At 31.6% G+C, this 14,974-nt stretch overlaps 1 protein-coding gene across 1 annotated transcript; it reads right to left on the reverse strand.

Annotated features, from left to right (window-relative positions):
* Positions 1-13,283: 13,283 nt before the first annotated feature.
* On the reverse strand, positions 13,284-13,631 carry LOC129220111 (uncharacterized). Its single transcript, XM_054854451.1, has one exon. It carries the CDS (start codon positions 13,629-13,631, stop codon positions 13,284-13,286), a length of 348 nt encoding a protein of 115 aa, XP_054710426.1.
* Positions 13,632-14,974: the final 1,343 nt, after the last annotated feature.

Genomic DNA, 14,974 nt, shown 5'->3' on the forward strand with positions numbered 1-14,974 from the left:
GAATAGGCTGCTAAGTCTCCGTATATAGGGAAAGTTACTTTTGGATACCCGGTATAAACTATTAAACATATTTCATGTAAGGGTTACTCAACAGTAATGTTATAATATTTAAGCATTATTCTGGCAGCTATACTGACTAGATTCGGGTCGACGGTAACGTTCGAGTCCTGCGGCGACTTACATGATGGTGACGTCATATCTGCTTGGAGTGACTGCTGTGGTGTTGGCGAGAAATTAGAGCTATCGCCAAGTTAGCATCATTTTGGCAACTTATTTTTGGCTCAAAAATTCGGCGAGAAATTGCTAAATGTCGGCAATTTTGGCGACTTTTTTCAATTTAATAGGTCATCGCTGGCAGAATTTAAAAGTATGTGCTAGTGTTAATTTTTTTAGCTATCACTTTCAATTTATTTTGCAGATTATCCGTGAAATTGACTTATCCACGGTTACCATTGCACCTTATTCTGCAGATAATTGGGAGTTTACTGCCCTTACACTGATTACTCATAATATTAAAGTATTATTTTTAGTAGTAACGTTTTAATACTAAAGCATTATACGAGCGGCCTAGGGTGGTTAAATTCTCCGCCTGGTGTGCCTTCGGAGTCTCATATATCAATTACGTTATATGCGTTTGTAGTCTATAGAATAGGCGAAAAATTGAAGATATATAAAGTTGGCACCATTTTTTGGTGACTTAGTTTTGTCACCAAATGTCACGAAGTTTCCACGACATTTTAACTTATTAGTTATCATTGTCGTGTAACCATCATCAAAGTCACGCGACATCTATGATGACGTCATCCACCCAACAACCAATCAGGGACGACCTTTAAGGGACATAATTACATACAGGCATGCATCCGATCCGATTTTAATGGTGTACATTACAGATTTTACAGTGTTTAAAAAGTGGTCAACTAGTGGCAGACGCTGCTCAACTACTGGAAGAGAGAGGTCAACTACTGGCGAAATCTCCCCTTTTTAACTTCTATTCGAAATAACTTGAAAAATTGTAAGTAAAACAGAAAGATGATTAGTAACTGTTGATCCTGATATTTTTATAGACATATAGAAAATTTTTCAATTTTTTTCCAGCTTTTTTTCCTGTGAAATTAAATAGAACTTGTAGAAATTGCCATTAAATGGTCAACTGCTGGCGAATCACCCTAGACGAAACAAAAGTTAAAGAATTAGCATACATTTAAAATAAAAGCAAATTGTCAAAAAAAAAAAAATGTAGCTCTATCAAACACTATTGTATAAAATTACGGTCCGTTTCATTTTTAAGTTAAAAAAAAAGGAAATGTGTAACGCTTTGTACAGTAGGTGAAATTACACACACACACACCTAAAATTGATGTTAGACTGACATTTTGTTAAAAAGAAACACAGAAGTTCAAAAGCAACGATGCAAAAATCTTGCTTCAGCTGTAAAAATGTGTCCCTATAGAAGAATGCTTAGTTATCATAAAGTTAGGATATATTTTCGTAACAGCAGATAGTTTTTTTTTTTTTTTTAATTTTTCTTTAAAAAAATGCAATTTTCAATTCAATTTTTCAATTATTCAATTCAATACGAAATTAGTCAAAAACAATTACTGATACAATTTTGTAAAAAATGTGAAAACCTTTAAAAGGATGGTGAAGCGAATTGCTACAGCAATAGATCAAAGGCAGGTAAACAAATTTCAGATGTAAGGAATAACCAGCTGTACTTAAGTAGCAAGTACTCATCTCACAGCGGAGATTTTGTAAAAGCAAATATGCACAACAGTCGAGCCCGTTTAATGGAATAGCCATTTTGCCACGATAAAATATTTTAATAAGCGGGATATTTTATTAAACGGGATTAAAATAATAAACATCAACGGTTTGGTATAGTTAGATAATGTATTTCATTAAGCGGGGTATTCTTTTAACCGATATTCTAATAAGCGGGCTTGACTACTAATACTTTATTGAAACAAACAAGCAAACTTTTAAACAGAGGAAGTCAACCGCAACTATTAAAAAAGCAACACATAAAAATGTTAAAAAGTACAAAAGACTTGTAAAACTGTTTTTGCTGCAGCATTACTTTCCTGACAGTAAAACAAACTTCTCGAAGGTAAAATTTAAATACTCATGTCGAGAGCAACAAACCCGTAAAACTGTTTTTGTTGCAGCGTTAGTTTCTTTGCAGTAAAACAAGCTTTTCGAAAGTGTGATTTATCTTCTACTGTAAAACTTCAACGGATGCCAATCATTTGGTTAATCTGAGCTTTTAGTTAATCATATTTTTATTCAAAATAATTTCATAAAAATACTTGCTGCAACCTTTTTAATAAAATACATTCAACGTTTAAAAAATCTCAATTAATTAAAACTTAAAAAATTCTATCAATTTGAAGCTGAGCGAAAAACGTGTAAAGCTGTTTTTGAGTCGCATTATATTACTGACAGCAAAACAAACTTTAGTATAATTTACCAAAGTACCTAGAAATATTTGAATGCGCTATTTTAAACAACACAACCAACGTTTTAAACATAAAAGCAAAACATTTATCCTTATTTGAATGTTATATCTTTTCGATGAAAAAAGTTTTTATACATAATGCATATTTCTCCAGATGCTATGTTTGGATATAATAGTATTATTTATTAAATTAGGGAAAAACCTTTTACTTGTGAACCGAAAAAAGTTGTGAATTATTCATTTATTTTATTTTATTTTATTATTGGATCGGGTAGAGATTTTTTTTTTCTTTTTAATTTACTCGAGAACCGTTTGAAAAAAAAAAAAAAAAAAATCAGGACAGAACGGTTTCTTTTTCTTATTTACAAAATAACACAATGATGAATAAATAAAATAAATAAAACTTTACTTGGTTTTAAAATTGTCACAACGAATATTTTAAAAAAAACAGGAGTCGTGATTGAAATAATTATTCCTAAGCGAAGAAAATTAATCACACATTTCTCATTAAAAATTGCACAGGGTAGGGTTTTTTTTTTTTCATTTTTAACTTTTTATTTATTTATTTATTTATTTTATTATTATTATTATTATTATTATTATTATTATTATTTAGAGAGGATTTTTTTTTTTAACTTGGACGAGTAAAAAATCTCTGAGGATCGGTCAAATTTATCTGCAGACTGCTTCCGATCCGCTGGATCACTGGTTGAGACTCGCTGTTATATATGATATTGGAGTTGGACACTGGATGTTACTACATACTGGACTATGCAGCGTTTAACCAGCAAGACCTCTATTTTCACAGCCGTTACATTTAAAATCACCACACATACAACATAATACAGTTAATTTAGAATCTGGGGAGGGGGCGGGGATAAAGCTGTCTCAAGGTGTATCGTGTCCGAAAGGGAGCCTAATTGTTTTTGGGAGTCGCCGTAAAAACCACACACTGTTAAAAGAAATTCTGAAATTTTACAGTAAAAGTTACTGGCATCCATGTTGCCAGTAACTTTTACCGTGAATCGTATTTTACTACAAAATTTTACGGTAGAATAAACGAAAAAAAAAAAACAGAGCACAGGTTCGAACACGGGACCTTCGTATTGGTAGGCGGCTTTGCTGCCCACCATACGATTTTTTACGCGTCGATTAAGGGAAAATACGATGCTATATGCTTCGCACTGTAAGTCATATGGTGTATCGATTGGCGCTGCTATCGTTTATTTTTTTTTCGGTACAATTTATTGTAAATTTCTTTTTGTACTGTAAACATTTTGTTTTACAGTAATATTTACCATACAAGTTTCCTGAATTTTTAACAGTGCAAACGTCTTGAACATCCTGTCACACGATTTTATTGGGCTAAAACATTTATGTGAATGTATTCGACTCCCTTGTTTCTATTTCTAGAATTGATTTTGTAAAATTCATCGTTTTTTTACTTTATGTAATAAAAATAAGTTATGGATATTCTTTTACAATATGAAACGCAGCATGAAGATTGAATGAAGTAGAGATACAGGCTTACAATTTTCAGAGTAACTCATGCTGATATAAACTGAGCTGTTTACCTACTGTTAGTTTAAGTATTTATTCACAATTATAAATTATAATGCCACAAAATTCCTCTTAGTTTTATTTATTTATATTTACTTTTGTGTTTAAGTATTTTTGTGAGTTATTATTTCTTCAAACAGAAGTTACTAAAAAACGTCCTGTAACACAGGTATAATGTATGTATTTCACCTCACGGTAAGTTTAAAATAACGAGTAAGAATGATTTTGCAGCAAATAAATACACTTAGATAAAATACATAAGAATTAAATTTCAAAGAGTATTTTAAATTTTACCATACATAACAAGGGATGTTGTGTATGATGTAGTTAAGGAACACTTTCGATAATATCTAGCTTATGTTATCTTTCTTACCATATCAGCTAGGGTGCAGCTTAAAAGCTATGATTTTTTTCCCTAGATTTTTGCATGTCTTACCCTTTTATTTGGTTCCATCTACTATAAAAATGACGCATGATAAGTTTGAACAATGTACTAAAATATTTAGAGGTAGCTCAACGGTTTCCAAGTTAAAAAAGAACAAAAATGATACATGAGAAGTTTGAACAATATACTAAAATATTTAGAGGTAGTTCAACGGCTTCAAAGTTAAGAAAGAATAAAAATGATACATGAGAAGTTTGAACAATATACTAAAATATTTAGAGGTAGCTCAACGGCTTCAAAGTTAAGAAAGAATAAAAATGATGCATGGGAAGTTTGAACAATATAATAAAATATTTAGAGGTAGCACAACGGCTTCAAAGTATTGAAAATATAGCGAAAACTTAACGAATGTTTTTAAAACTATCGTATAAATTTCAAGGTTTTAAACATTATTGTACACATTGACTTTAACTTTTGAAAATAAGAATGCATCATCACTGAAAAAGGAAGACTTTTGTCTCTGCTAGCAGGATACTTTGACTTTCAATAGCTTGTATCAGGAATTACCGTTGGTTTTCACCATGGGTTAACCAGCTGTTTTCCAAAATAGCAATTTCACAATTGGTATGATCATTTACTACTTGAAGGACTTTAATTATGCAGTGGCTACCAAAAGTGTTCGTACACTTATGATTTTCAATGAAATACACCATTATCCATTCGTTAAAATTAATATTTTGAAATGGGTATTTAATTATAAGATCTATGATCTATTTTCAACAAAACTACATGAAAAATTTTAATAACTTAATAAAACTTGATTTTTAAGAAATCAATTATCAAAAAGTGCTAGAAACTTGATCTCACAAAAGTCTTCGTACACTTTGAAAAAATGACAAAAAATTAGCAAATAATTTAACTCTTTACTAAGTTATTATTTAGTTTAGTAGAATATCATACAGTATCAACAACATCTTTTAAACGTCTGGGAATAGATTTCATTGTTTATTTATTTATTTATTTATTTGTGCAATTTCTGAGTAAGTGTTCAGCCGCACTTCGAGTCTTACTGTCTTCAGTTCGCTTTTCGTTCCAATGGTGCATTTTTGTAATCTAGCCACCAGATATCTCCAAATATGTTCCATTAAGTTCAAATCTGGCGATTTAGGAGATATTTCTAAGCTTAAGGACAATTTTTGAGGCACCAAACACAAACGTGTGCTTCTTTAAGTGCTTTCTAGTTTTTCCCGATTATCAAATTTTGGGCTAATAGTTTAAAATTATTTTTTAAAAGGTTTAAGTGAACAGCATGATTCATTATTACATCAAAAAATTCCAAACTTCTAAGTCCTCATGCTGATATGCCTCCTCACACAAGAACACCTTCACTGTCCTGATTAACTGATCCAACTAAGTTCTTAAGATTAAATTCCTCATTTTTTTCTTCTATTTACAATTATACAACAATTTAACCTAAAGTTTTGAACTAATTTTCATATATAGGTAAGACGTTGTTCCAAAACGGTTTTGAGCTTATTTATCATTGATTTTACGACGGAAAACGTAAGCTTTCTGTTTTTTGTACGAACAAGAAATTTTCTGCGGGAAGAGGTCCCATTTAATCCAACTAATCAGAGAACTTGGCGAACAATTTTAGGTGAAAACTAGTGGTACACGCACGGCTTTGCCCGTAATAGAAAAATTAAAAAGTCTTTTGGTTCGCCTGTATATTTACAAATAATGTATGGTGAATTTTCTCGCCAATTGGCTTGCACCCATGTTACGGTTCCACGTTATGATAATTTCGTATCTCGCCAATTGGCTTGTGCCCATGTTACGGTTCCACGTTATGATAATTTTGTCATTTACTCGTCCATCTTATGACAGATTTGTTCTTAAAATTGGAATAGAAAAAGAACCACATCGAATTTTCGAAAAATCGCTTCGAGGTGCTCACCCCCATGCTACAAACTAACTTTGTGCCAAATCTCATGAAAATCGGCCGAACGGTCTAGGCGCTATGCGCGTCACAGAGATTCAGACATCATCCGGACATCCAGACAGAGAGACTTTCAGCTTTATTATTAGTAAAGATTAAACGTCATGAACAAATGTCGTTGAAACATTCAGTTCTGCAGAAACTTTTTCAGCATTCAAATGCGTATTTTTCATAATAAGTTTAACTGTAAACCTCCGATCACGCTTTGCTAACTTTTCCAGTTGACCTTTTATTAACTTTTTTTTCGAACCAATTCTTGTCTTTAAGGGGGTCCGGGACACAAAATCCTCAAATTTTGCAATTTTTTTTTTATAATTTGAAAAATTGCTCCGTTTTTTTCTGCTTAAGAGGACGTTTGAATCTTGTTTCTACCTTAAATATAACGAAAGTTATAGTTATTTTTGTTGCATGCATCTAACGAATGTGTACATAAGTTTAAAACTTTAAACGCGTTTTTCTCCATGATGCAATTTTTCCCGATTTCTTGCATTCAAACTCTTATAAGTCAGGAACCGATAGAGATAAAGTAATGAAACTTGGAGCATATCTTTTTCAAGCAATTTACTTTAATTTTTATTCGGCGAATTTGAAAAAAACGTTTACTTCAAAAATTATGATTTTTTTAAAAAAAAGTATCTTCGAATTTTTCGAAATTTTTCTTCAAATATTTTTTATTTTTTATTGAATCAATATTTTTAAAATCGCCGAATAAAAATTAAAGCTTAGATATATGTGCATACTTTTTTGAAAAAAAATTGAAAATTGACCAACAATATTTTGAGTTATAGCAATTTAAAGCAACCCCATTTTTTTGAAAAAAACTAATTAAATTTAAAGAAAAAAATATTTTTTTTTCATATTTATGTTATGATTTTGTTTATTAAATAAATGATGAATCAGTTCAAAAAATTTCAAAACTCTAAAGTACATAATAAAAAAAATTTCAAAATGTGTCCCGGACCCCCTTAAATCATTTTATCAAGCACTTCACTATAGAATGGTATAAATTAAGTAATCTAGAGACATTTCAAACCAATTTACGGCTAGTGGGGGGGGGATAAAATTTCGAATCGTGTTTGTTGATTTTTACGCATACCTGCCATTTAAAAATAATAAGCAGAATATTAGGGAATAAATAAGCAAAAAATTAAAGCCAAATGACTTTACAGTGTCATCACAATGCAAAAATGAAAATTTAAAAACAAAATAATAACGACACATGATAATTTTAATCATGAATCTATTCGAAAATATTTCAGTGTACGATGACTTTTGTGGCGTATTTTTTCTTTGTCTCTTCGTTTTTTTGACGAATTTCAAAAATAAAATCTGGCAATATTTTGAAAAAAAAAAAAAACTACTGGATTTTATTCAGAATGGCATGGGAATGGTGGTGAAAAAAAAATTTGACTTCATATTTGAATTCAGTTTCCCGTTATTTTGGTTTTACTACAAAATTTCAAGGTGTACGAACACTTTTGGGAGCCACTGTATACTTTAACGCAACTTGTACCCTTTGAAGCATCCCTCCTTACTCCCTAAGTCTAAAATATGTTAGTAAGTATGCTAACATTTTAATGCTAAGTGTATCGAATGTGCGAAAGACAAATGATAAACTGTTGAACAAGCACGTTAAAATTCCGCCATTACGACATTGATATTGTTTTCGCGAACTCCTTTCATACCTCTCATGAGCACCCAGGGGTTCACGAACCACCGGTTGGGAACCGATGAATGGAGCATATATTTGTACTGTTCGAAGATATTTTTATATTCACTTATTATTCACTAGCTAAAACTAACACATTGGCTAATTGCATGCATTTTTTTAAAGAAATTCCAAAGAAATATAAAATACTAGTGGTACTCGCACGACTATGACCGTAATAGAAAAATTAAAAGGTCTTTTGTTTCGCCTGTATATTTACAAATAATATATGGTGAATTTTCTCGCCAATTGGCTTGTACCCATGTTACGGTTCCACGTTATGATAATTTCGTATCTCGTCAATTGGCTTTCGCTCGTGTTATGGTTCCACGTTATGATAATTTCGTAATTTACTCGAACATCTTATGATATTTTTGTTCTTAAAATTAGAAAAGAAAAAGAACCACATCGAATTTTCGAAAAATCGCTTCGAGGTGCACATCCCCATGCTACAAACTAACATTGTGCCAAGTTTCATGAAAATCGGCCGAACGGTCTAGGCGCTATGCGAGTCACAGAGATCCAGACATCCAGACATCCTACAGACATCCAGAGATCCTCCGGACAGTGAGACTTTTAGCTTTATTATTAGTAAAGATAATGCTTCTTTTTCACAGTAGTAAATCCTGTAATGTCAAGAACTTTTCTGTCTTCACATTCCTTCTTTTACTGAATTGCATCAGAGGATCTATCAATCAAAATGTCAATAATTGTAAACAAGAGAGTTAGGTTAAATACATTTTAAAATGCGAAAGACATGAAAATGAATGAAAGCAGCGCTTACTAACCCGAAAGATAAATGTCAGATATTAATCTATAAGTTTGTACTTTATTACATTGTTAAACATCCTTAAGAGCAGAAAATTAAGAGAACAGCTCTTCTCTCTCCAATTGTTTTCAGAAAATTAAGAGAAAAGCATTTTACGACCGTTTTCAGTTAACCGTAAAACATCTTTTCTTGCAGTAGGATATGTGTGATAGTAAAACAAACTTTACGGGCAGTTGGAAGCGGATATGATAGCTATAATTTCATGTGATCAGCAGTTTTGCACGGCTAAATTTGCTTGGAAAAAGACATAAAATGTAGTTTGATTTTATTCATAAGGAAGCAAGACTATTTTTAAAAAATAATATTGTAATTAAATATTCGTGTAATTTACAGCGAAATGCAACCAATTTCTGTCTGGGCGAAGGCTTCATGGCAATCTTGCTGTGGCAACGCCAATTTTATGCGGAGATCTCTCAAGTCTACGGGAAGCCTTTTGTGATATGAAATTTATAGAGAAGCAAAATAATAATTATAATAATTCGCAACTCCAACGAACTATAGGGGGCACTGCAGTCACTGTCTAATGGCCGACTTAAAAACTAAAACAAACGCATGTGGTAACGAAGAAAATGCTAAAAGTGTTGTGATTTTTGTTCGTATGTATGATATTTTTCGCTTTATTCTTTTTAAATTAATTTTCAAAGTCTTGTGGATATTCTGGCCCACGTAGAAAGAAATGAGAATTCAAGAAGCATTACTAAACGTCAAAGATTAATGCAAACTACGTAGTTCGTAGTTCTAAGCAGCTATTTCCACGATGTTGAATTCGATATTTATCAATTCTTGATAAAACTAAATAATAATTGTGGCCTGACAAGAACAACAATTAATGCTAGAAAATTCAATATGACATTACAAATTATTATCGAAAGAAGATGATACTTCTTTGCCTTGCTTGGCTAGCGCTTATTGTTTTGCATTTGTTGTTGAGTTATTTCTCTCGAATTCCCGAATCGGTTAATTTAAAATTTTTCTGTTTCGATTTTTCTAATTTCTGAGTTACGATTTAATTATGTCAAGTTATGCAAATCATCTACAGAATTCTTACGGATATATGGTGGTAGTTTTCTTTTCAGTTGATTGACCATTATTTCTTTTACTTATCGAATTCTGTAATCTTACTACCATTTTATTCCACTCATGATAAAAATTAAAAATGGTTTAACTAAAAACGCGAAATCTCGCCAAGGCTACTTTGCTCGCACAATACTAAAACTATAACCCTAAACAAATTTGGCGAAACCTTTCAGCTGAGAATAAAAGGAATAAAGTAAATTCTTTCTCGGTGAAACATTTTTCATTTTGTTCTACGATAATATATTCAAGAAAATATTTTGCATACCGTCCATTCCAACTAAATGCTGCTGTAAAAGATGGTTAGTTAAATTAATTTAAGATTTAAAAAAAACTCATATTATTACAAATTCATACAAAACAATAAAAATTTTTACCTTGTATAACGTTATCCAAGTTTATTAATCCAGTTTTCGCTTTCACCATTTTCAATCAACTCATATTTTAGAAGGAAATAAGGAAAACTAACATTATTTTGAGAAGCTCGAGAATACTACTAAGGGACGAATTAATTTCTGTAGCTGAAAGCAAACTAAGACTCATTGATTGCGTTAATAAATACTCATAACAAACTGCCTGTGTTTACGTCAACAGACACACGTGGAACGCAACATGGCAATGTTTTAGTTTCATCGGCAGTTTTGTAAATCACCGCAAGGTAGCGTATTCGAGCGCTGGAGTTCCGAATAGTAACAATAATAATTTTTAAAATAAAAAATTTTGAGATCTTGAATTCAAATTAGGTTTTTCGCAATCACGAAATGCAGTAGGACCAGAGGCGGCAAATAGGGGGCGGGGGGTAAGGGAGGACTGTCGCACCACCAAATGTTTTGAGCAGAATGATAAAAAATGGGTAAATTCAATTTTTGTTAATCGCAAAGCAACGTTCATTAAAAATAAAATCTCTCTCGTTCTCAGTGATAGTTGATGAAACTCGACACATTTCCTGGCACAAGCAAGTGTTTTCCGTTGAATTCATGGAGCACTTTTTGACCTTTTCAGTACAGGAAAACACTGACTAAGAACCATGGTGAGCTTTAACTGAAGTAGTAATTTTCCTATAGGCTAAACTCTTCATTTTGTGTGTCCAGTGTAACGATCAGACCCGGGTTTATAAATTTCGGGCCCCCTGCAACAAAATCTGTAGAGCCTCTCCCCAAAAGCCAGCAGTGTATATTTGCTACGTTGTTAAGCTTTAGTTCTAGGGGCTTTTTTCTTTCTTTTTTTCAATTTCTTGGCCTGTTGGGCCTCTTAAGGACGTGTCTCACCACCTCACTGCGGGATCTATGGGAACACAGATCCGGGCCTGGATCTAGAACGATAGTATATACAGTATACAGTGTGAAAGGCCCGTGCAAGCAAGTGGTGTACGTGATTTTCAAAAGAAAATTCCTTGGGACTTCACATTGATTGTTAAGCTCATATTTCAAGTGTATGTTTATTTATAGAGTGTGTATTGCTTTCTTCAAGTAGAAACATTCCAGCTATTCAACGCATAGCATTCTTTCGCAGAAACTTCTTAAAAATACATGCTATTTTTGAAAAAAAAAAATATCGCACATCAGCAAATACTTTTTTTGGAATTATTTAACTATGTGACTCGGAGTGACACAAGATGGTCTTCAATAATTAAAACCATAAAACATTTCTTGATAATTTCAAAGCAGTGATTTGACGCCTGGCAGAATTATTGCAAAACGATTTTTTCAATGGTTAGAAAGCTGGTGCCCTGTAACATGAGTGACTTGATTTAAATTTTATTTAATTTGTTTATATCGTGGAAAGTTTTTGAACAATGCTTTACTCTATCCCTCAATACATTACCTTTATTTTTAGACTATTCAAGCTTCAGTTCAGTCTACAATTGAAACTGTTAATGATTTTAACTTGAATGTTCATTTCAACCAAGCGTGCAACTTTCAAAAAAAAAAAAATCTTATTCTGCGCCAATTTAAAAAAATGAATTTAGAATATGTTACAGATATCTACATTATGATGAAATGTAAAACTTTGATTTAATATTTTTTATAAACTAATAGTTTCAGTTTTTAATGAAATTTACCCAAGGTTATCTGTAATATTTGCTCTATATTATCTGGATTGTATGTTGAAAACAAAAAATAAAATATTTCAATGAGAAGCATTGTTTTGTAGATAGAGACTAGATTATTCAATGATAAAAAATGAAGCCACTAGAAATTTTTAAAGTTACCTGAGTGATTTTGAAGAGCAAGATCTGAAAAGTGTATTTTTATGCATAACTTTGTTACCTCAATTAGTTTTTTAACTATTCCAACCATCTCAGCTAGTTGAGCAAGATCCTTTTTATCTCTCAGGAGGTTAGAGAATTATTTTCGAAGCAGCATGGGTCAACGAAATGTTATCTTTAGCTGTACTGGTAAAAGAGCACTACCCTGGGCATTGATGGATTAGTGCATGATTTCCTATTCTTCTGAATTCCGAAAAGCATGCATTAAAAATTCACTAAAAGGTAAAGACTAGTATCAAGGTGTTTTATATAAAACGATTTTAAATTTTGTCATAAATTTTAATTCATTTTTTATGTTATCATGTTTTTAAACATTATTTTTTGTTAATATTAGACCCGTTTTATGACCACCTCTTGTTAGTCAGTGTGTGTTTTGTACCATACTGAAGTAACTTATATTTAAGAAACTCGACCCCCCAAATGAAATGCTGAAATGCCGCCCCTGGATAGGACCCTACTCGTTGGGTTTCTTGTTTCTAATAATGACTTTTATCGCAAATCTTATTTGAATTCAAAACGTCAAAATTCAAATCAGGGGCTGGATGCTGCTAGATGTTATGTGCTGGACGCTGGATGTTGTGTGCTGGATACTGTTTTCGCGTGAAAAGGATTGTGTACGGTCGAGAAAGCCGTTTATAAATAATTCGCGTCCAAGGCACATGGACGCCTGCATTATAATCATAGAAAAACAAAAATCAAAGGACGCGACATCATTCAACGGTCAAGTGAAAACAATAATTCGTGATTACTGAATAATAATAATAATAATAATAATAATAATAATAATAATAATAATAATTATTATTATTATTATTATTATTATTATTATTATTATTATTATTATTATTATTATTATTATTATTATTATATAATAATAATAATAATAACAACAATAATAATAATAATAATAATAATAATAATAATAATAATAATAATAATAATAATAATAATAATAATAATAATAATAATAATAATAATAATAATCATCTTTCTCATCTTCTTCATGGATTAGGCTTGCAGCCTGTTCCGGCTTCCTGGTCTGCCCACCGCTTTACAGGTCGATCGCAGTCTCGTTTGCCTTCGGGTTGATAGTAGTAGACGGCCCTTGGTAGTCTTCCACTCGGCATTCTTCGTACGTGGTCTCTCCATTTGATACGATAATCAGTAATTTTTCCGTTAAGGCTGTAGATCTGTAATTCTTTCCGTATATCTTCGCTTCTTATTTTGTCTAGGATGGTGCAATGTTTGACCGCTCGGAGAAATCGCATCTCTGCCGTCTGAATTCTGTTTGTTGTCTGGGAGTTCATGGTCCATGTTTCCGAGTCATAGAGCAGTGTTGGCACTGCCATAACCCTATAGAATTTCATCTGAGTTTCTCTTCTTGTCTTTCCTTTTAAGGTTCTCATCAGCGTACCACAAATATGTTGGAACTTATACACTTTGTTGGTTGTTGAGAACGGTTTTAGTTCTTACCGGCTCCTTTCCCCGGAATGCCATCGAATTTAGTCTTCTGTATCGAGATCTTCATATTGTAGTCTTGACATATTTTTTGTAGTGTGTAAAGGGATCGTTGTAGGTCATCTTTATTCGGTTGTATAATGATCAAATCATCAGCAAACAGTAATGTATTAATTACAGTTGTCATGTTGAGTGGATAACCAGTCTTGATCAATGCTTTCCAAGTGCGTAAAAAGTCGTCGATGTAGATGTTTAAAAGGGTTGGTGATAGACCACAACCCTGACGCACGCCCTGGTTGGTTTCTATTTTCATTGTGTCAATTTTATTTTTGTGCTTTGAGAGAGGGATTGGCATGCTTGTATTAGGTGTGTAGGGATGCCTCTTTTCTTCATTATATTCCATAATTTTTCTCTATCTATGCGGTCAAAAGCTTTTTCAAAATCTATAAATATCATATGCGTTTCAAGGTTAAATTCTCTACGTTTTTCTATTAATTGTTTTACCACAAAAACATTGTCTATGCAAGACCTACCCCGTCTGATTGTTCTTTCACTTATAACGGATCAATAATTGTTCTGACTATATAATAATAATAATAATAATAATAGCTAGTAAATAATACATAATAAATAATATAATAACAAAAATATTATAATTATTATAATTATTGTTACATTATTGTTATTATTATTGTTATTATTATTATGTAAGATCATGCGATTATGGTATTATTTCTTCGTGTAAATATGAGATTTCTAGGGAATTTGTTTGGTGTGATCATCGGATGATGCAATGTTTGTGTGGCCTTTGGCTTGCCGCCGATATAATCACATGATGTCGTGGCACAAGGCAGAATAGAGTAAGACGTAAACGGGCGAAGACGGTCACCAAAGGAATATATGCGTTTTGTGTGTGTTATCTATGTTTTGTGTCGTCTATTTTGTTGGATAACACTTAAGCTAACAGTGGCTTAGAGTCATTTCCCATAATAATAATAATAATAATTGTTATTATTATTATTATTGTTATTATTATTATTGTTATTATTATTATTATTATTATTATTATTATCATTATTATTATTATTATTATTATTATTATTATTATTATTATTATTATTATTATTATTATTATTATTATTATTATTATTATTATTATTATTGTTATTGTTATTGTTGTTGTTGTTTTGTTATTATTACTGGTATTATTATTATTATTACTCTTATTATTATT

Source organism: Uloborus diversus, chromosome 4 (assembly GCF_026930045.1).
Source record: "Uloborus diversus isolate 005 chromosome 4, Udiv.v.3.1, whole genome shotgun sequence".
NCBI classification, from domain to species: Eukaryota; Metazoa; Arthropoda; class Arachnida; order Araneae; family Uloboridae; genus Uloborus; species Uloborus diversus.